This window comes from Sceloporus undulatus, chromosome 5 (assembly GCF_019175285.1).
Source record: "Sceloporus undulatus isolate JIND9_A2432 ecotype Alabama chromosome 5, SceUnd_v1.1, whole genome shotgun sequence".
NCBI lineage: Eukaryota > Metazoa > Chordata > Lepidosauria > Squamata > Phrynosomatidae > Sceloporus > Sceloporus undulatus.
Genome location: NC_056526.1, coordinates 142,894,230 through 142,917,358, shown reverse-complemented (window position 1 = coordinate 142,917,358; position 23,129 = coordinate 142,894,230). Strand labels below are relative to the sequence as shown.

The 23,129-nt window shown below is 39.6% G+C and overlaps 1 protein-coding gene across 5 annotated transcripts in view; it reads right to left on the bottom strand.

Moving 5' to 3' along the window:
* The window catches only part of ASIC5 (acid sensing ion channel subunit family member 5), a 31,914-nt gene that overhangs the window by 2,518 nt on the left and 6,267 nt on the right, over window positions 1-23,129 (bottom strand). For 2 of the 5 annotated variants that reach the window (XM_042470103.1, XM_042470104.1), the window contains exons 3-9: window positions 11,669-11,975; window positions 11,230-11,461; window positions 9,283-9,405; window positions 8,301-8,450; window positions 7,474-7,621; window positions 6,508-6,564; window positions 4,802-4,970 (exon numbers count right to left, since the gene is read on the bottom strand). In XM_042470103.1, coding sequence (XP_042326037.1) covers window positions 4,802-4,970; window positions 6,508-6,564; window positions 7,474-7,621; window positions 8,301-8,450; window positions 9,283-9,405; window positions 11,230-11,461; window positions 11,669-11,975 — 1,186 coding nt within the window. Of the gene's footprint in view, window positions 1-4,801; window positions 4,971-6,507; window positions 6,565-7,473; window positions 7,622-8,300; window positions 8,451-9,282; window positions 9,406-11,229; window positions 11,462-11,668; window positions 11,976-13,255; window positions 13,335-18,302; window positions 19,081-23,129 lie in introns of those variants that run through there. The other 3 variants (XM_042470105.1, XM_042470102.1, XM_042470107.1) reach the window with 3 other exon arrangements.

The window sequence follows — 23,129 nt, the reverse complement described above, 5'->3', positions numbered from 1 at the left end:
GATGATGCACGAGGCCGAAACGGAGTGAATCTGGGAGGAAGCCACTCTCCAAAGTGAAAAAACAGAGCCAAAAACAACAACAACAAAAAAAACACTTTGCTCTAATCCATAAAGTGCACATTATTGCACCATAAACAGCACTATGTGAGTGTGGGAATGCAGGAAAGCCCAGACAGCATATGGAAGCAGTCTGGAGCATTCGCCTGGAACCGGTGAGACACAGCTACTGGTGCCATACATTTTTTATTTGCTTGTTGAGTGTAAAAGTGCATGTATGGCCAGCTGCACCATCGACCCATCACACCATCAATCCATCACATACCCCATGATGCAAAATTACTCAGAGCATGACAGGTTGCCAAGTATACAATGGCTGTAATTAAAACATACAAACCACACTGTCCAACGGCGGGCCATGGGGTGAAGAGAGGGAGGGAGGGACTCTATGATTGTGTTTTGCCAATGTGTCACTGGGTGACAGTGACAACGTGTCACTGTTGGTGACAATTTTTGTGTAGCAGGATGTCCTTTATCTAAAACCCATTGTTAAAAATGCATGTTCCAAGCCATCATTTACATTTTGTCTGAATTTTGAATTGAGCCATTACACTTAATCCTATTTGTCTGGTTATTGGATCTTGTTGGACAACACAATGTCATCTAATTTTTCCCTGGTTTTGAAAATGAAGGCTTGATTGATACAACCGCATCCTTCTTCAAGGACATTTTTCATTCAGAACTTTGTGTTATAGTTCCCTAAATGAGTTTGTTAATGGGTCGTATCATTAGGTTTCCAGACATAAATAAAATGCAAATATTATACATCTTTAACATAAGGCTGTACATCATTGAATCCACCTTTTTACATTTTTGAGAAATCAATTGATGACTCCGCTAGATCGTTTATGATGTCCACTCATTAATATGTTTGCTTGCTTCCTACTGGTTAATCACTTAGGAACAGAAACATCTTCCTGCAATTTGTTGTGCTTCACTGGATAATTACTAGATAGTGCCCCATTTCTGACAACTAATCAATGGCAAAAGGGCTAAATAAAAATGTTGTTATGAAAGCCAAACTACAAGAAATGTAGGGGACCCAGGGTATTTGTCTTTTTTTCATTCTTTATTTAAAGCATCTGATGTTTTCATCAGAGTGGTGACACTGGGGTACCTTTTCCCCATTATCATTTTCTCAGTCTGTATCCCACAGCTACTTAATAATAATAAAATATTTATTTATATCCCACCTTTTCTGCCTTCACACACCCCAGAATCCCCCTTGATATTTGACTTACTGGGGAAAACTTTTAGTGACCTGGTCCACCTTTACTTGATCACCATCACCGACCCATGAAGCAATAACCCAAAATTTTGAATTGCAGGTGTCTTATATATCTTCAAAGTAGATACAACAGGTAGGTGAGACATGGCAGGTGAAGCATGATTTTTTGTTTAAACATGAATTATTGATGAAATCTTTAGTATATATATATATAATCCTCCACATTCAGGTATGCTTGCCAGGTCAGTAGCATATCATTCCTTGAAACTAGATATGGGAATATACATTTATTTTGTTCTTGCATAAAAAAGCAAATATATTCTTTTTCTCCAAATGCGTGAAAGTTTTTGTGCATTTTTCAGTGATGGCTGAGATCCTCAAATGTAGCTATGATAATGAAGCTCCATCATCCTAGTTACTTCTGCTGATTTCAGTACACACACCCCAGCCTACTTTGTAATGCAACAGTGCCCCATCGAAAAAGTTGCTGAGGTGCTACAGATTAGGGCACTGGGAAATGATGATTGCAGTTCTCTCCTGGTTATGGGGCATATTGAGATAGGTAAAAGGACAGATCCCTTGGGGTTCAGCCACAACATCCTGGGGGTCAGCCACAACTTCTATCCTACAACCAGGAAAGTGCTGCAGTCATGATTTTCCAGCTCACCAATTGGCAGCATCTCAGTGTAAGGATCTGCCTGCGTAAGTCATTGTGGGATGGGGCCTCTGGCTTCTGGAGTCTTGCTGCCAAAGCCTTTTCAGGAGCTGGCCCAAGCTGGCTTGAGCTGCCAGAGTCCTGGAAAGATCAGGGCTAAGCTATCAGGCACAGCTGGCTCTGTTCAGACAGGACAGGTGGAGCAGCCAAAGGACTGCATTGGACTCTTAGTCCTTGCTTCAGCACCATGGTCTTCTGTGCTGCTTGTACCTATTCTGGTTGCATTTCACCTTGCCTAGTTAGCCTTGCTGTGTTTAGACCTGGTCTGTCTCCTGCCTCTGGTTCCTTGGACTCATGGAACTCTGCCTTGGTCTGCTTCCTAACTGTATCTTCTGCTTCTGGGCATTGGACTTTCTAAGTTCACTATCCATGGTTTTAGCCCTGGCAGCCCACCTTGGAATCTAGGTCTCCCATGCCTTGGATCCTGACACTCAGAAACTCTCAGCTGGGGCATTGCTTGGCTTAAGCAGTAGTGGGTATTTTTTGGGGGGGGGGGGGAGATTCAGTCACTGATTATCATAAATGTAAATTCTAAAAGTTATGAGATCATAACTAAAAGTTATGAGACCTGTACTGCAGCCATTCACTCAAAACCACAAGGTTGCGAGTTCAAGACCAGCAAAAGGGCCCAAGCTTGACTCAGGCTTGCATCCTTCCGAGGTCGCTAAAATGAGTACCCAGACTGTTGGGGACAAATTAGCTTACTTGCTAATTAACTTACTTGCTGTTCACCGCTATGATCTTTGGAATAGCGGTATATAAATAAAACAAATTATTATTATTAATTATTATTATAAGTCCAGCTTAAAATCTCACAAATATTTGAAAATTAATGCCAGATAGTGTTTTTTGTACAAAATATATCATTTTCTTTGCAAAACATTGCTTTTTCCCCACACAAACTAAAGTCTGAAATGTGATGTGATGGCTTCATGGTTAAGATGTCAATTCTGACTATCAGAAGATCAGAAGGTTGGCAGTTCAATGCCTGAGTGCTGCATGATGGGGTGAGTTCCTATCACCAGTCCCAGCTTCTGCCAACCTAGCAGTTCGAAAGCATGCAAATGCAAGTAGATAGATATCACTTTGGTGGGAAAGTAACAGTGTTCTGTGCAGTCATGCTGGCCACATGACCACCAAAGCAGTCGTTGGACAGTGCTGGCTCTTTGGCTTAGTAACGGAGATGAGCACCACCCCCTATAGTCACGACTAGACATTCATGTCAAGGGACTACCTTTACCTTTACTTAAAGTCTGAAATGCAAACAAACAAAAACCCTTCAACACCTACTTGTGGCAGCTGGCTCTTTTCTTAAGTGGGTGTCTTGATAGGCATAGGGATACCCTTTTCCCATCAACAAATTAAAATTTGAGAGTAGTCTTTACATCCCTACCCAAACCTCAGGCAGGTCCAAAATGGCACAGAGGTAGCCTTGTGATGCCAGATAGGCAGGGCAGGCAAAGACTAAGAGATGGGCTGGAACTGCTAGTGGTTCAAGTGACTATGGCAATCTGGAAATTGCTGGAAGGTTCCCCCCTCCTTACATAGGTGCTGAAAGCTTCCCCCCTCCTTACATAGACATGGATTTGCTGCATGCAAACTCTGCTCTTGCTCTCAATCTTTCATTCAAACCAACCATGTGATTTAGATCACTCCCCCTTTTGGGAAACTCACTCACTTAAAGATTTTTCTTCTGAATTGTTGGGTCCTCCATCTTCCTTCTCTATCAACTTTCTTTGGAAAGATGGTGAGGGAAATATTTCTTCTTAACCTGAACCTTCTTAACCATAGCTAGATTAGGACATAGCCTCTATGTATATATAGATTAAAACCATTAGTAAACTTTTGTTTGAACATCAAGCTATTTGTATTGTTTTTGAGTCAGTCTCAGTTCTTAGGGAAGTATAGTTAGACAAGGACATATTTTCTGCTACTCTTCTGATTTAAAGCTAGGTCCTAACAGGCTTGGCTTTGATATTTAAATATTTTTGTTTCCTATCCACAGGCTGAAGGCTTTGGAAACTCAGATTTCACTACAGAAAGACAATCTCAGAGTCTGTGTAAAATCCAAGTAACAAGGTAATGTAAAGTGTGTGTGTGTGTGTGGGGGGGGGACCCAAAGGATTTTGGTGTGGCTGGACAGGTGATAAATGTTGTCCAGTTGCTGCATCAGTTAACACCATTTCCACTAAGGCTTTCATCCCACCAGGACATGCCTACAGCAGGTAGGACATGTATGGAGTCTTTCAAGACCATAGGAAGGCTCACCAACAACCTTTATGGAATTTCTGTGCCAGGCCATACATAAATGCTGCAACAACATGTATAACAAGAAGGTTCATGAGTCATAATGCTGGCACTGCATCCTCTGCCTTGCTTCCAGTAGCATGATGGGACCAAGTACATCACAATCTCTCATTCCTCTCTTCCTTCCTGGCTTTTTGGTGGACCTATATTGCATAAGCACAACACTCCTACAGACATCTTCACACTGAACCAGAGAGTCTGGTGCTAAGTAGAAATTGGTGGGGGCAGACATCCAGGGGGTCCTAAAGGCACTAGATCCTGTCTGATCTTGTACATTAAGTAGGGTCAGCCTTGGTTGGTACCTGATTAGGAAACTGCCAATGAATATCAGGTACTGTAGGCTATATGTCAGAGGCAGGGACTGGTAAAACCATCTCCTTGCTTAAGAAAACACTGAAATTGATGGGATTGCCATAACATGACAACTGACTTGATGGTACATATAAACATATACTTAACATGTGACATGAAGGCACATATAAACACATATTTACCTAATATAGTCTTTTGTTTTCCTCAACTTTGTGGAAAGATACTTCAAAGCCTTTTCACTTCCAAAAGTTGAATAAGAGATGGTGGTTGGGTAATCTGTTTCCTCACATGGTACTGGACAAGTGGAATTATGAGTTCCTACTGAGCACAATCCCATAATTTCTATTTTATCTGGAACAAGAAACAATTTCATAAAGAAAGGTCTGCTCAAAAGAAAAAGTCACTATTATTTTTCCCTCTCCCCCAAAAATGTTAATGAATTCAACCAGACAAAAGATCTTATCATCTTAAGTGACTGGATCTTTCATCTTATGTGATAGATCTAATAATGATCTTTTGGTTAGAATATTTTCTCAAGTGCAGGATTCTGGGATTTGTTTCAGTGAGAGCCACAGTAATTTGTTTTAGCATAGAACAGGACATGGGGTGGGGAAAAATCTAGCAGCACCTTTAAGACTAACAGATTTATTTTAGCATAAGCTTTCATGGATTTCAATCCATTTTCTTAGATACACTGGTGGAATATGTTATTAATGAAACAATGAGTATGTTATAAGTGTAATAAGATACAGAAATATGCAGAGGGTAACCCTGGCCATAAAAGTTCAAAGACCAGTGTAAGAAGATAAAAGTATGACAAGCGGTCAGTATGAAAGTAATAAACTCTGCTTATTCAAAAGTTAATTTCGTTGAGCTTTTTTTGAAAACATCCCAAGAAGCTACTTTGTTCTGTTTTGAAATTCTGTATCAGAAACCTCACAGTAAATCATAGGAAGATTTGGGGTTTCTATTAAAAACAATTATTGGTATTTCCCAGTTAATTTTCTAGAGCAAGGGTCCCCAACCTGTGCTCCGAGGAGCCCTTAGGGCTCCTCAGGCACTTCCCAGGTGCTCCATGGCAGCTCCAGGAAAATGAAAGAAATAAAAATTGGATGAAATTAAAGGACAAAAATGTAATCTTATATATATCCAAAACACCACTAACTTGTAAGACACAGGAGAGGCTTTGCCATAGAAATAAGGGCTCCATGAGTCAAAAAGTTCAGGAACCCCTGCTCTGGAGTATCTCCTCTGTTGTAAGCCACCTGGATTCCCAATGATCGGGTGGCATATAAATAAATCCTGTTATTATTATTATTATTATTATTATTTGGTCTGAAATCAAAACTAAACCATACAATTGATAGATTATGAAGGTACAGATTTAATCAATTATTTGTTTTGGGAGTTGGGAGAATGAAACTTACTCTGGAAAAACCAAGCTCTTCATCTACTCCCCATAAAATGGAGAACCTATGTTTTCCAGAAAGGTTTGATTTCAGCTTCCATTAGCCCTGCCCAGCATGATCAATGATAAGGGAATATGGACCCTGAAAATCAAAATGTATAGAGGGACAAGTATTCATACCTTGCTTCACTCTAAACTTTTGCAGAAACTAGCCTTATGAGCTCATGCAATTTACTTTGCCAAGAGTTGTTTAATCTAAGCCTGTTTCCCATTGGCTTAGTGTGGATGCTGCTTTTGAATGACAGCTGTGAATCTGCTGCTACATTTTAGCTCTAGTGATCAAAGGCATTGAGGCCAAAATGAAATGTATGTGCCACGTGATTCATGTAGTTGCCAACTGCAGACACCGCAGCTGCAAAAATGACAGCCTGATGGTTAACTCTGGTCATTTGTTGGGTCAAAACTTTAAATTTTACTCACACAGTGCAGGAGAAACACAGTTGTAAAATTTTTCCATGTCACATTCAGTGCCATTACCTTGCCAACAGTTGTGCAGAAGAGGTGTGGAGGGAGGGAAAGGGAAAAGGAGATTGAGAGCAGGAAGAAAAGAAAGACAATAGTATGAATAACACACATTTGAATCTCTTTCTCTGCTTACCTAACTATCTGGCAAAATACTACTTCTGTTTCCATTCACAGTGTGTTCTGTTGAAAGGCAGCATGTAACATCTCTGTGGCATAACAAAAAGAACTGAATATCTGTGTTACCCTAGCTGAAAGCTCATCAACCACCTCATTTGAACTGAAGCCATATAGATATATTACATGTAAAAATAATTATGTTCTCAGCAATAGGTCTCTTTCTTCAGCTGTGGTTTCTGTAATGGTATTGGGTGAGATCTTGCATTGAGAGACCTAAGTCTGGCATGTAGCTATGTCTCTATCACCATATCTTCTCATACTATCCCCAATCCATCTTTTAAAAAATGCATGCCCCTCCACGTACCATTGGAGAATGGGGTAACCAGCCAACAAATAGCCAGCTATTTCTTTTTCGTAGCTAGACATGCTACAACAGGCACTTGCAGGGAATCAGATCATTGTGTCCAGCTACAGGTAAATATCTGGCTGTGTCTCTGCTGATCCCACACACATCTGTGACACAGAAGTGGCTGCATATGTGCAAGGGTGTGTGTGTGTGTATTGCTTAACAAGTGGTCTGGAGCAATTCTGACCTCTGCAATGAGCAAAAACCTGGGCTACTCTATCATAAGTTGGATACCCACTGTGATAGCTCACTAACAAGGTGCCAGCCATTGTTTCTTACACAATGTAAATTTGGAAAGACTAGATAAATATATTTTCCTCAAACTGAGACTCCTACCATCTCAACAGACTTCTTTGAATGCCTTTTGAAAAATAAGTGCAGCACGTGTCAAGTTATACCTGGTAGCATGAATGGTAAGCAATAACACCACTTCTGTATATACCGAGCCTTGCATTCTTGAAGACATCCATAGGTGCTGTAGAGCTTATGGTGCTGAAGTTTGATGTTTGGGTTGCATTCTCCCCAAGGGTATTCTTGGATAATTGTCTTGAATGAGGGAGGAAACAGAAATTCCACAACAATTAGCAAAATCCAGCACATTATTTTGGTAGGAGATGGGCCTTATATAGTTAATCATCAAACATCTATCTAAACAGAAAAGTCTTTACTTGTCTGTGAAAGAAGGGATGGTGGCAGTCGAACTTCTCTGGGAAGGAAGTTCCAGAGCCTTGATGAAGACACTGAGAAGCTCCTCTCCCGTGTTTCCACCAGATGTGAGGGTGATGGAGCACTCATTATTTCCTCTTTTAGATTTGTTTTAAAATACAGTAGTCTCTTATTGGGATTAATTTGATTTACTAAAGCACATCAAATTAATAATGCAATACTAAGTTATTTACTCAAAAGTAAGGCCAACTGATTTAAACTGAATTTTCAATTTTTGAGTGCAGTCTAACCATAGATTCTTATGAATATTTGCTCTGCAGTTAGTCCCATTGAACCTACATATATGGGGCTGTAATTTCTATCTTTTACACTGCTGTATACAGTAAATTGACAGATCAATAGGAGTGATGGTGATGGAGAATGGGTATAGAAGAGGAGGAGGAGGAGAGATTCTTAAATAGATGAGCATTTTAACTTTGATTACTGAATGGTTTAAAAATGCAATCAATCAATTGATCAAAATACATTTTCTTCTATTTATTATTTTTCTAGTCCTTACCTTTACCTGACGAATTGTAGCATGAGCATGCATGCCTACTGGTGTAGCTATACCTAAACCATCAAATCTAGGAGGTGCTTTTGGTGAATGGACAGCAAAGGTTATGCCAGCATCAACAAATCCAAGAGCAGGGTCATCAGTGAACTGTCCCTAGTGTAGAAAGCAAGAGATGCAGCAGCAAAGGTGGTATAAATTCCATATCTTTACTATTACCACTAACATTTTTATAAATAAAGTACCCTGTGGATCCACTTCTTCTTTCCTTCTAATCACTCCTTTGTGGGTGTGGGAAATTATCAACTGAGAGTCATAGGGATAACAGTGGGTTACACTGGCTCTTCTTGGAGAAAACATCAACTTCTAATGAAAAATATAGATGACATAGATTTCAATAACTCTGCAGCTTTAATGGAAGGATATAGAACAGTGATGATGAACCTTTTAGAGACCGAGTGCCCAAACTCAAAGGCGTTCCCGCAATGGGTGTTGCCCTTTGTAGGGGGGACTTCTGGTGGGCGGGACTTCTGGTTTCCATGGGCAGGGCTTCTAGGGGTGGTACTTCTCCAAAGCTAAAGGCCCAGGAGGGCAGAAGGAACAGAAGGAACAGGGACATATCTATTCCTTCTCTTCCCCGCCCTGACTCTCCGCATGCCCTCAGAAATGGCTTTGCATGCCAGAGAGGTCATAGGTTCGCTGCCACAGATACAGAATCTCAATGGCCTGAGAAACTGTTTGTTTGTTGCTTTGTGCTTTTCTTTGTTTTCTTGTGTTGTAGGGCAAGGTTGGGTAAAATATGGCTTCAAGATGTTGCTGAATTGCAACTTCAATATTTCTCAGCATTAACTCTGCTGACCATGGCTGTTGGGACTTCAAGTTCAACAAAATCTGGAGGACTGCAATTTTCCAACCCTGTTGTAGGGTTTGGCTTGGGGTACTGAAAATGTTGGGTAGTAAGAGATAAAATATGTTGCAGTATCCATACCTGTTTGACATCAAAAAGCAAACTTAAGCCCCTTCCAGAGAGAGTCACTCTTCTTGTTGCTGGAACATTAATATGATTAAAAGTAAAGCAGTTTCCATATTCAGTGAACACATGCTCAAAGTCCTTTAATGAAGAAAGCAAAAGAATATGGGAAAAGCAATTAATTATATTGTGAAGTCTAAGGCTTTCACTACCAACGTCCATAGTTTTCTGTGGTTTTTCCAAGCTATGTGGACATGTTCTGGAAGAATTTGTTCTTGGAGTTTCGCTTGTATTGGTGCCTGGCATTTTCAAAGGGTGGTGGCATGGAAGTGTGAGGGGTCACACAAGTATATATACCCCACACACTTCCATGCCACCACTCTTTGAAGATGCCAGCCACAGATGCAGGCAAAACTTCAGGAATACATTCTTCCAGAATGCAGCCACATAGCCTGGAAAATCCACAGATAACTAACTAATTATATTATTTATAGAGAACAGAAGACAATGACAGAGTGGACAGAGAACAACTTTTGGACTTTGTTTTGGAACTGAATCAAAGATCTTATCTGCCAAAAACCTAGAGAACTGAGAGGTCCTCCTTGTTCTGGCAAATGGATCTGTAGCAATGCTTTTAGATTTTCCTACTGGAAAAGGAGGAAGTTAAAGAATGAAGAAATCAGTCAATCAATCAATCAATCGTCATTTTTTTGATAAATGTTCCTGCTTCATGGGAGTATGACTTTAACTTCTGTGTGATATTTTTTTCTATTTCTCATTAAGAACTAAAGGTTGCATTTCAACCTTCTGTTGAATCTCAATCTGGTTTAAAAGCTGAATCAATGTAATTGAAAGAAAGTATTACTGGATTCTGCAGAGCTTATTCTCAAGTAACTATGTACTGGATTTGAGCCAGGCCACATTAATATCATTGCTTGATTTTCCCCCCTCCCAATTGTTTGTTATACTTTGGATCTCTGTTTTCTGATAGCATATTAGCAAGAGTGTTAAGTCCTCTTGAGTAGAAATGATAGAAAAGATTTATCTGTCTTTCAGTTTCTTCCTACACCCAATGGCAGGTTGTCATATATCTCAGTTGGAGGGTACCCCATACATGCCCCTTCACCCCATGCCCCCCTTGTTGGACTGTCTGAGTTGTGTATGTTGTAATTACATCCATTGCATTATTAGCAATTATGTTTTTGCTTCGCAGCAGTCCTGTGCTGGCACCAAGCTGATTATATGCCCATGTGCAGTGAAATCCATTTTCTGCCTTGAGTCGAAGTATCTGGTTTTTAGCCATGGAGCATGACTGCAATTCACTTTCCACCCAGTTTCACCTTGTGCATTGTCTAAACACCCTACCTTTAAAGTGCTTAGAAGCTGCTTTATTTGGCCAGTGCAGACTACCCCATGTAAAAGTGTTATTGCCATAATAATGGGCCTCAGAAAACAAAAGTGCATGATTCCTTTCCAGTCTTTCCAGTTATGTACAGTGGTACCCCGGGATACGAAATACCCACGTTACGAAATTTCCGGGATACGAAAAAATCCCATAGGAAATAACTGTTCCGGGTTACGAAGGTTATTTCGGGTTACGAAGAAAATTTTGGTGCTTTTCGGCGCTATTTCACACGAAATCGCGGCTTTTCCCCATTAGCGCCTATGGGTTTTCGGCTTGCGAAGGCTTTTCGGGTTACGAAAGCGGTGGCGGAACGAATTAATTTCATAACCCGAGGTACCACTGTATTCTGAAAACCACATAGGCATTTCCCTTCCTATATGACATGAGGGTTCATTATACTGCTCCAATATCATTCCAAGATCACAAGGCCAAAGTTAGTTCTATGTTTGCTTCTCCTTCCTTCCTTTTCAAACCCAATTCAGTATTTACATTTCCTCATATGGTAAAAGCCAAAACAAAAGGCATGTGAAAAAACCAAAAAAATAAAGCGAAGACCTTACCTCTGGAAAACATGGCTTGCCAAAAAATTCACAATCCAGCAATGTGCTAGCATTGAGATAGAATCCATTATTCCTTGTAAATTCTTTTATGCTGAAATTCTGATTACCTTGAAGGAATTTAGTTAGCTCTTGGTCAAATGTATCACCAATGTGAAACATATGAAGAACTTCAGACACTATGCTCCATAAGAAGACAATGATGCTCAGGTTAGCTACTGCTTGGGTTTGGAACCTGCAGATCAAAAATATAGTGTAAACCTCACTTTCCTCTATATAGTCCAAAGGCAGCTCTCAACACATCCTAAAACCAATGGCTCACTGAAGCCAGAACAGGTTTCCAGATCATAAAATTGCATTCTACATATGTTATATACAAAACTAATGTGTATTTGTAGCAAGTTGAAAGTATTATCACATACGAATGTGAAGGGTATCTTACCTGTTCAGATTACAAAATGTTACAGCAGGAAACTCAATGTTTTCCACATACTGAACTACTACTGATGTTGTGGTAGGCCAGCTGAAATAATTGATGAAACGACTGCGGATCTGCCAGGAAACGAGGACTATTGAGCCCACCACTATCAACATCCATAGCACTTTACGTGTCTTGCTTTTGGTGCGAATAATATTATGCACTCCATGGAATGAGGTGGAAGTTGCAAATTCACAATCATACTTCTTCCTTTCTTCCAAAGTTGGCAGTGGTTTTCTTGTAAAATACAGCCTGGCCTTTTCCAATAGCACTTAACATTTTGACAAGAAGAAAAATTATTAGTAAATAGTTTCCCTATGAGATCAGATGAGAAGGACTCCTGAAGGTGGACTCTGTCCCTTTCAAAGAACAAACCCATTGGGTACTGTTGCCAATTTTCATTAATTTATTATAAAGGTCTGCATGTTTGATACACACTACTTAATCGTATATTATGAACCAGAGCTTGGAAATATTCAAGGATATAACTATGTCAGTTTGTTTCAGTATAAAAAGATACAAACGAATGTTGTAGACATTGAGGTGGATTTGCTTGAAAGATTAGAATTAGAAAATTTTCCAAAAAGGTTTTTGGAACACTTTAAGGGAACCCCCCCCCCCCAATATGCTGTAAACAGTGTTATCTAATTTAACACAGTGGGTTTAAATATTATATTTAAACACCTTCAAATATTTATGTGTCTATTATTTTACTGGAATGTTAGTAATAATGTAAAGAGAATAGCCTATCAATGGCACTACCTTTCAACAGTGGTAGGATTTGCAAGAGGCTATGCTGTTCTGCTAAACAAATAAATGGACTGTAGAGTACCTCAAACCTGAACTTTCCCTAGAAGCCAAGATGACTGAACTTACATTGTCATATGTTGGACATGACTCACTAGAAAAGACAATAACACTTGTTTTCCCAAAAGTAATGAAATAATACAATAAGAAAACATTGTTTTTTCATATTAAAAAATATAACATTATCAGTTTCTATTGCAGGGAAGGAATGCAATGATGACTTTGTTATTCCCCCCAAAAATGGCATTCTAAGTAAGGTCATTACTTGTAACAAGTTGCTTTTGAGTAGTTAACTGAAGAAGCACCAACTTTAGAGAAGGTATTTGCTTTCCATGCAAAAAAATTAATAATGGAATATGTGATGCCTTTGGAAGATTATCTGAAGTTGGCAAAAGGAGAGAAAAATATTAGCATTTGTTATTCAAAATCTTGGAAGTAGCACTGAGATGGTTCCTTTCTACTCCATTCATTTACATGATATTATTCAGCTTTATTTTTTGGCTTTGTTCTACAAAGCCCAATCATATCTATGATAATCAGATGTAAGTGGCAATTTCTCTTGTGACAGTTGCAACATATTTAGACCTAAATTGCATTCAAAAGATTCATATGCATATTTTAAGTAAGAAAAATACTTGTTCTTTTCATTATAGTTTCATTATATTTTAAGAAAACAAATAATCAACCACCAAGACAGTATCATTAAATGTAAGGTAATGAATTGCAATAGTTCTGGTTACATACCTCTGCCATGCAATTCATTTAATTTTTTAAGCTGCTCCATTGGACAGATATTAGAAGACAGAACACCAGCAGTTGATGGCTTTTATAAGGGAAGGAAGGGGGTGGAAATTAAATTAAATGCACATCATGAGGCAATTTACCTACCTCTGTTGCTATACTAGTAGCATTTTCTAAAAAGTAAACAGAATAAATACATAGGCTTAATAACATATTATAGATACAAGTGGAGAGTCAATGGAATTTAAAAATTAACCCCTGAAATGACAGGCCTGGAGTCAGAGCTTTTAAAGGTGCAAGTGGCTACTTTTGACCAGGAGTAGGATTTTCTGCTTTTTTTCTGTCCATTCAAACTGCACACCTCATGAGAAATTTGTTCCAGGTCATTGTGGAGAAAGTTTTCATGTGAACTGAACTGTGCATTCTGACAGGCTTTACTCTGTATACAGCATTTGCAGCTGCTGAAAACAGTATCCAGTATGATCAGAGAGACTGATATGTTTACAGCTAGTTTAGCATTAATGAGGAAATGCACATTACGAAGTGATTTCATGCAGAGGTCTGAGTGCATGCAACTGTATATATGCAGCCTCCTTATCTCTGTCATACCCACCAACATTTGATAGGTGAAAACTGGGACATCTCTGGTTTAGTAACATCAGAGTGTATTTAAGATGATTGAAGTTATTAGTGAGGAAGAGCATACAAGCTAGGAGAGGCTGCAGCCATTTGCATTTACTTGAGTCTATTGGAAATGTCAAAATTCCACTTCCATCTCTCCTCTCTCCCCTGCTAACTCAACTGAGACCAAGCCATTTTTGTGCTATGAAGTAAGCTGAGGACAAAGGGAGAAAGTGGAAGGAGGAGAGGGGAAATGGGTTACTTTTAAAGCAGCTGAAACAGTAGAATGACAGAGAATCAATCACAACTGTCCATACCAAATTGGTACTGTTGGAAGGGAAGCTTTGTGAACATTCAAAATGTAGGATGTGAACACTGGATGCGAAAATGTTGGTGATATATTATGTTAACAGAGCTATAGTGAATCTATGATATGCATAGAACTCAGTGATAAGTATGTGGGAGTTTTGGAGCTGGGTGGGTGTGTCTATAATGAGACTTGGTAGTACCTTACTTGGGAACTTGATTAGATTTCTTTCTGCTTAAAGACTGAACCACCCCACCCCCAACCAGTTGTCCCTTGGTGTTGTCTACATGGATATACAGTGGACCCTTGTTATATGCTGGAGTTTGGTTCCAGGAACCCCCCATGAATAACAATATTATTATTATTATTATTATTATTATTATTATTATTATTATTATTATTATTAATCTTTATTTATAAAGCGCTGTAAATTTACACAGCGCTGTACATACTATCTTTTTAATTGGACGGTTCCTTGCCCTCAGGCTTACAATCTAAAAAATCCGTGTATGCTCAAGTCCCATTAAATATAATGGCATAACAACATGGTGTCTCTTATAAAAAATGGAAAATCAAAGTTTTATATTTGAAATTTATACTTTTTTTGAACATTTTCAAACCGTGGATGCTTATATCTGTGTATAAAAAATCCATGTATAAGAAGGGCCAACTGTATTGCATTTTGGTACCACTTCATATTTTTCCATACTATATAAAGCTTATGTCATTTTTCCTTGTGTGAAAATCAGATATCCTGTAGCTAATCAGATATCCTGTAGTGAACATAATTACATAAAAATGCTACACAGCAAATCAGATTTGGCTCCATGATAATATCAGCAGGAATCATGCTTATCTCAGCAAGAATTTACTGTTGTGTGCCTTCAAGCTGCATCTGACTTATGGTTACCCTAAGGTGAACCTATCATGGGGTTTTCTTTGCCTTCCTCTGAGGTTGAGAGAGTGTGACTTGCTCAAGGTCAACCAGTAGGTTTTCATAGCTGAGCAGGGATTTGAAACCTAGGGCCCATTCACATTACAAAAAAAATCGGTTCTGAAACCGATTCAATCACGTGAAGTTCCTACTCACCCCGAATCTCACACAAGCGAATCCGGGGCTTGCACACCCGTTCCGTGTTAAATGGCCCCTAGCGCGGGTCTTTTGAAATCGGCGCAAATACCGTTTCTTTTTAAAAACCCCGGGTCCTGGGAATGAGAACTTTGACCTCGATCACGATCGAGGCAAATTGAGGGAGGGATTTAGGTCAGAGGGTGGGCAAAGGGCAAGGCATTTCCTCCCCTCATCGGAGGGGAGGGGGAGGAGGAAAGAGCCCTGGGAAGAAGGGAGCAAGGGAAGGCATTCTTTAGGAGCCTCTTTTCCCTGCATCCCCTGCCCAAAGCCCTCTGTCGCTGGGCATTCCTTCCCTTGCAGGAGGAAAAAAATCAGGTCATGAACGGAGCTCATGTCAGGCAACCCCCCCCCCCTTTTCAATTTTTTTTTTTTTTTTTTTTTTTTTTATGCACATTGTTTATATTCCAGAATGTATGTTACATTTTTAACAATTTTTTTTGAGCGAACATGCGCATGTTTTATATTCCAGAGGCAGATGGAGCCAGGCTTGCACTTGCTTTCTGCAGAGGGAGAAGCTACAAATGTTGCAAACAATCAATGTTACATTTTTAACAATTTTTTTTGAGCAAATATGCGAATGATTTGTCTTCTTGAGCAGATACAGCAAGGGAAGCAAAGGGAAAGCTAATGTTGCTTTTAAAAGGAAAAAAAAAAAAAAGCATGCCAATCCCAAGATCTGCCTGGGACAGGGGCAGATCTGACCCAAAAGCCCACAGGTTTATAAAAAGAGAGAGAGAGAGAGAGAGAGAGAGGCATCTCTCTCCCTGCTTCAGCCGCTGAAACCCCTGTGCCTGGCTCTTTAAAAAGGGAGGACACTTCCCCCGATGCCCTGCAAACGTCACCATGACAATAGCTTGATTGGCAGCGGCCAATCTACAGAATGCATTTGATTTCTGTCAAAATGCATTCGATTTCAATTTGTAGTGGGCACTTGCTAACGGAGCGATTCGGGGGAGGGGCATCCGGATCATCCCAGTTCCCTCCATGTCTTTTAGGCCAGTATGAATGGGGCCCTAGTTTCCAGTGCTGTGGTCCAACACTCAAATTGCTACACCACACTGACTCTCTGAACTAGAGCAGATCTGTTGAATTAGCTGTTGAATGGTGAATCAACGGCCTGTTACAGACTGCCAAAATAAAGCTGCTTCGGGTCTCTTTGGAGGTATGCTATTTAAATGATGCATGGGTCCGAGGTCGCGCCAAAGCCACACTCCATTCCTAAGCAATCGAGTGCAGCTTTGGTGCAGCTTCTGGATTCTTAGGATGCATGCATCATTTAAACAGCATACCTCCAAAGAGACCCGAAGCCGCTTTATTTTGGCAGTCTGTAACAGGCCAACATGTAGGTAAATCCAGTCTATTCAACAGTCTACTCAAATCAGCACTAACACAATTATTTAAGCCATCATAGAGAGCAAATGAAACATATTTGGAATAATGATAATATTTTAGGAATCACATTGTGCCACTTGTTCTGCTCCATCCATTGCATCAATATGTATGGGGCAACTGGGGGAGGACTGCATCAGTTCATTGCACTCCAAAGTTTCCCTGCAAATATTAGAAGATTTTTGTATGTTGTTAGCTGCCCTTAAGTTAACTCCGACTCATGGTGACCCTGTGAATGAGATACTTTTAAGACTTCCTATCCTATTGTTCTTCTTAGGTTCTGCAAATCCATTCCTGTGGCCCCCTTGACTGAGTCCATCCATCTGGCATGTGGTCTTCCACTCCTTTAACCCGATACCTTTCCTAACATTATTGCTTTCCCTAGTGATCCATGCCTTCTCATTATGTGGCCAAGGTACCACAGCCTCAATAGATCATCTTGGCTTCCAAGGAGATTTTTGGTTTGATTTGTTCAAGGACCCATTTGTTTGTCTTTTTTTGTTGTCCACGGTATCCTAAGCACTCTTCTCCATATCTCAAATACATATCTCTTCTCCATATCTCAAATATATTTCTGTTTGCTTCCTTTACTGTCCAGCCCTTGCATCCTTACATGATGATGGGGAATACAATGGCCTCAGTTGTATATCTTTACTCTTCAGGATCTTTTCTAATTTTTTCATAGCTGCCCTGCCCATTACTAGTCTTCCTCTTATTTCCTGACTGCAGCCACCACTCTGGTCAGTGTTTGATACTAGATTTGGGAATCCTCTGACTATTTCCATTTCTTCATTGTCTGAATTTATGAATTTTTACCCATTATGTTTTTAGTTCACATAGCTACTGTAGCAAATTAGACCTTTTCAAATCAATTCTTTTTTATTTGTCCTGTATACTTTGTAGCACTTGTAAATACAGTGCGCCCGTGTCATACGCGGCTTTCAGCATACGCTGAAAGCTGTGCTGGGAGAAGGGGTGGCATGTCCCGTGCGTGCCACTGCACCGCCGCGTGCACAAGCCCCATTCACTTAAATGGGGCTTGAGCATAGGCAGAATTCCCTTTACGAGGAGGAGTCCAGAACGGATCCCCGGCATAAAGGAAGGGCAGACTGTAATTGGTCTCCCTTTTAGATAAAGATTCCAGCTATTCTTTTTAAAAAAATTAAGACTGTAAGCTGATTTCCTTGGATGACACTAGAGGGAGCATCAGTATGCATATAGATCCTGCAGCACTTTTGAATCTAAATAACTGAAAGAAAGAAGCTGGTAGCATGAGCTTATGTAAACTTCAGCCTGTTTCCTCAGAGGGAGCATAGTAGTTTTTTATTGGCAAACCAAATCTATGTCTATTAGAGGTAAATGCTTAAAGGATTTTTTTTTACTACTGCTATGATTCTCTCTTCTTTTCTTCCCTTCCCCTTCTGGCCTTTACCCCAAAACTGGAATAGCTACAGATAAAAACACGTATCAGTAAAATCTTACAAAAAGTTAAAATATAATTAGCCTACCAATATAATTAAAAGTAATTTAAAACATAATTAAAAACAAGAAATAGGACTCATACAGTATTTTTTTTTTTAAAAAAAAACCTCCATAAATACTCAGTTTCCAAAGGCTTGTTAAAATGTTGTTGTTGACGCCGATGTATTCGGTTTTTGAAGGAAGGACCCCAAGGAAGGAGTCAACTTAGTATCTCTAGGAAGGGCTTTCCAGCAGCTGAGGGGAGCCACCGAAAAATCATCTCCTGTGCTTCCACCAGAGGTGCCTGTGAGGGTGGGGGGACCAAGAGAAGTGCCTCTCTCAAGGACTTCAAAGTAAAGGCTTATATGGAAAAAAAATATAGTCCTGCAGATTATTAATCTGAGCCACATAGAGTTTTATACACCACATCCATGCCTTTAAATTTTGACTGGTAACAGACCAGTAGCCAGTGGAGCAATTGAAACAAAGATGTCATATGCTCCCTGTAACCAACCCTTGTTAACAGTCTGTCTGCAACTTTTGACCAGCAAAATGTTTGTGATGTTCACAGAGAGTACATCACAACAATTCAGATAGGAATTTACCCAAAGGCTTAACTCCTATTTGCTGCTCTGCCTTTTGGCTAAACAAGAGAACTTCTCTCTTTTCTGGATCAACATTTAATTTGTACACCTCCATCTAGTCCATTACGAATGACAGGTGTGGGTTTAGAACCAAAACATCTTCTATGAATTTAGGCAGAAAGGGGAGATACAATTAGGTTCCAACACACTCGTAGCACCAGACTTGAAAACTCTAGACAACCTTCCTCAATGGTGAAAGAGCATGGTGGATCAAACAAATCCTGAGACACTCCATAACAGAAGGTCCCCAGCACCACTTTTTGAACTCAGCCTTTCAGGAAGGAATATAGTCATGGTAAAACATTATTGCCAATTTCCATCCCAACAAGGAGACTCAGAAGGATATTTTGGCTGATGGTATTAAAAGTCAATGAGAGGTCCAGAAGGAACAACAAGGACACACTCCTCCTGTTTGTTTGCTGGCATACGTCATCCACCAAGGTGAATATTTCTATACTATTCTATAGCCTGGATACCAGCTTAAAACACATCTATAGAATCCACCCCATCCATGAAACTGGGGTGCCACCATTTACTCCAGTACATGTATATATACACTCCCCACACCGCCACAAAATAGGCTTTCAAATAGGCTGTAGCCTATGCTTTTCAGATGTGTTATGAACCTTCTGCCAATGTAGATCTAGTTGCCATCTTATTCATTTTATCCCCACTAGCTCCCTGAAACATTGGGTGCTGATTTTGCCCCACTTTATGATGCTCTGGAGTGATCATATTCACATCTCTGGCTATTTCCCTATTCTAGAGATCAGCCAGGGCTTTAACAGGATCAGTTGCAGTGTCAATAGGAAAATCTCCAAGATTTTCTATGAAAGCTGCATAAAGTGCTCCTCTTGATGGGGCGGCATATTTTTCAGCTAGATGTTATAGGATAAGCCGTTGATCTATAGTTAATCATCTTGTTCTAAAGCCTGCTTCTTCTTCTTCCAGTATATTTTCCCGTTCCATCCAATCCAATAATTTAATCTGTAAAAATTTGGCATATAACTTGCTGATTACATTTAATAAACTGATTGGTCTATAATTCAATGGCTCTGAGTGGTTCATAGAATTATAGAATCATAGAATCGTAGAGTTGGAAGAGATCACAAGGGCCATCCAATCCAGCCCCCTGTCATGCAGGAACTCAAAATCAAAGCATCCTCGACAGATGGCCATCCAGCCTCTGTTTAAAGACCTCCAAAGAAGGAGACCCCACTACACTCCGAGGGAGTGTGTTCCACTGTCAAACAGTTCCTCCTAATGTTGAGGTGGAATCTCTATTCCTGTAGCTTGCATCCATTGTTCTGGGACCTGTTCTCTGGAGCAGCAGAAAACAAGCTTGCTCCCTCCTCAATATGACCCCTTCAAATATCTAAACAGGATGCCTTTCTTATAAATAGGAATAATTAATAATAATAAATAATTATCACCAATCACCAATCTTTTGGAAAAATAGTTGTCTGATCTATCCATGTAAATAACTGCAATATCTGGGATCCACCATTTCATGTTCTTTTTTAAAAGCTCAGGAGGGATGTTATCATTTTCTGGTGCTTTGCCTGATCTAAATTGAGAGATTAATTTTTGCACTTCCTCTTCTGTAACTGGAGACCAATCAGGTAACTTACTTTTGTCAAGTAATTTATCATAATTCTCAGATTCCCACACTGAGGAAATCTCCTCCCCAAAAAGGATTTTCAAGTGGATGCAGAAATATAATAATCTGCCCTTCATTTAAATTTTGGAGAATCCACAGATACTATATTCCAGAAAGCAGAGGAGTCCCCTGTTTTAGAAGCACAAATTAACCAATGCTATATATCAGACTGAGGTTGTCTCTTCCCCCACCTTTAATTAAGATTTTATATTTTTTCTTTAAAAGAGACCAGTCATCTGGGACTGTAGACAGATTGTACTTCCTATAAAACCTATACAGGTATTTATCCTCAAGTAAATTTTTCATATCAATACATTCTTTATCAAACCATGTTTTGGATTTCTGCATTATCACTCTTGAGCTTTGGGGCGAGCTATTCGCCAAAATTAGTTGCAGGGACGTCACTAAATTTTGAACTAAATTTATGACACTCTTTATGTTATTAGCTGCTAATATGTCCTCAGCAAAGCAAAATAATATTCAGAGTTAAGAGAGTTAGTAATTAAACTCTCTAAATCATCAGATCACCTAATATGAGAGGCCTTTACCTCAGATGTTATATTCAAAGGAGAGCCATGGATTACATAATTGCTTTGTACTTTAAATTCCAGATGGGCAACCAAGGGTAGATGGTCACTGTCACGCTGATTCTCCAGCAGACCCATTAGGTTATAAGAAACTAGGAAATAGTCAATTATAGAAGGGCATTTTCTGGACAAATAGATATATTCTCCATGTTTATCTTCCTCTGTACCTCAATTTAAAATGACCAAATCAAGTTTTTTAGTCATAGCTACTAAATAGAGCCCTGAATGATTAAATCCCTTGTCTTTAGAACATCTCACTGGAATTGGTTGGCCTCATCAGTAAGAGGAAGAGTTTCATGAAAGTAAGCAAACAGTACCTTATCATTTTGGCCACTTTGGGCATTAAACTCCTCAGCCACTATAATAAATGCCTTTGGATGCTGAATAATAAGCTTTTCTATGTAATCTTCCAATTTTAACCAGTCCTGTTTGACCTGTAATGTAATATGGTACAGCGGAAGGTATACACTGATAATTATCAAGGATGTCATTTTAAAAGTTATAAGTACTGCAGTTGCCAGTGGTTGTAATGGGGATAGGTTATTTAGTTTGCCTTTTAATGTAGCTGATACAAGGATTCCTAGACCACCGCTAGCTCTACCCTTCTTTTCACTGGGTTTAGCTTTTACTGTAAAAAATATAAAATTATTTATCCTTAATTCCACAATGACCCATGTCTCCTGTAACAACAAGACATCAAAATTAGTAATGAAATTAATAAAAACAGGGGTTCTGATATTTATTATTCCTTCCCGCTATATTCCAGGATAGGAAAGTAAGTTGGGAATCTTGCTGGGGCAGATTATGTCAAGACAAACCTTGGGCATTGTCATTGACAATACTGACCTTATTCTTTTATTTGTCATTATTTGCAGTGGATTCTAGTGGTGATATATGGGCCCCCCCTATTCTCTATGATTAGAAGCACTTTCAGACTTCTCGTTAACTGAGGCTCTCTAACCTTCTCTCCACTGCTCAAAATCTATTAGAGATTGTTCCAACAAGGGGGTCTGACTCTATAAGGTGTACTTGTTCAAAGTTAATAGAATCCATCAGTAGTACTGCCTCATTATTTGTTTGCTCATCAGTATGATTGTTAGCACTAATCAATATGACTGATTCCTCCACTTTTTCCAGTTCCATTCTAGGGTGAGACTTCTGGATGATCTTTACATTCTTCAAGTGTTGCCCAACAAAATTGCTTTCAGGGTCCTTCTTGATTTAGAAACAACCAGAGATGCATCTGCCTTCACTGATTCCTTCCACCTGTTGTCTCCTTCCTGTGAAGAGTTTCTAGATGGCAACAAATCACATGGTGATTTAGCACTTAGTTCAGCTGACAATTACAAATCCTTCAGTCCTATATGCTGTTGGGCAATGTCCACCTGCATTGGTCCAACTGTAAGGAATGCTTGTTCAAATTTCCTTTATTCATCAAATGTTCCACACAACATAGTGTTGCAAATGTTGAGGGCTTGGAGGGACTATTATTATCTAGCATCTTTTCAAGAGGTTATAAATTATCAGCAAACTGGAAGTTGCACCCAGACTTTAGTGTATCTGCAAAAGTGATACTCACTTTTTTATATATATGCATTACTGGGTCATAGATAACCCTAATGGGAAATATTTGAAAAGAGAAGAAGTTCTTCATCCTGATTAACATAAATGGAATAGAAGCTTCTTCAAAGAAGATTATCGCACTGCGTTCTGAGAACGTTCCATATCATCACGTGATGAAAACGTTCCTGGAACGGATATTACTGCATTAGAAATCAAAACGTGATCAGAACGGGATCAGAACGGCAGTTTACCGCACTGCGATTCCTTTTTCTTGAAACCATTCTCAGAACGGTTTGCTGTATTAAGTTTTGTGGGCTGTCTTCTGATGACGTCGCCACTCAGTGGTTGGACGGCTCGGGAGAGGCGCTGCCCCCAGGAAAGAGGGAAAAGGGAGGTTTGGGCCATGGAGCTCGCCTCTCCTGAGTCCCTCGGCTTACTGAAATCCCTCACCTCCCTTCCCCATAGGAATCAATCCAAAAACGGAGTTTTAAAAGAGCAGTGAGCCCTATGGGT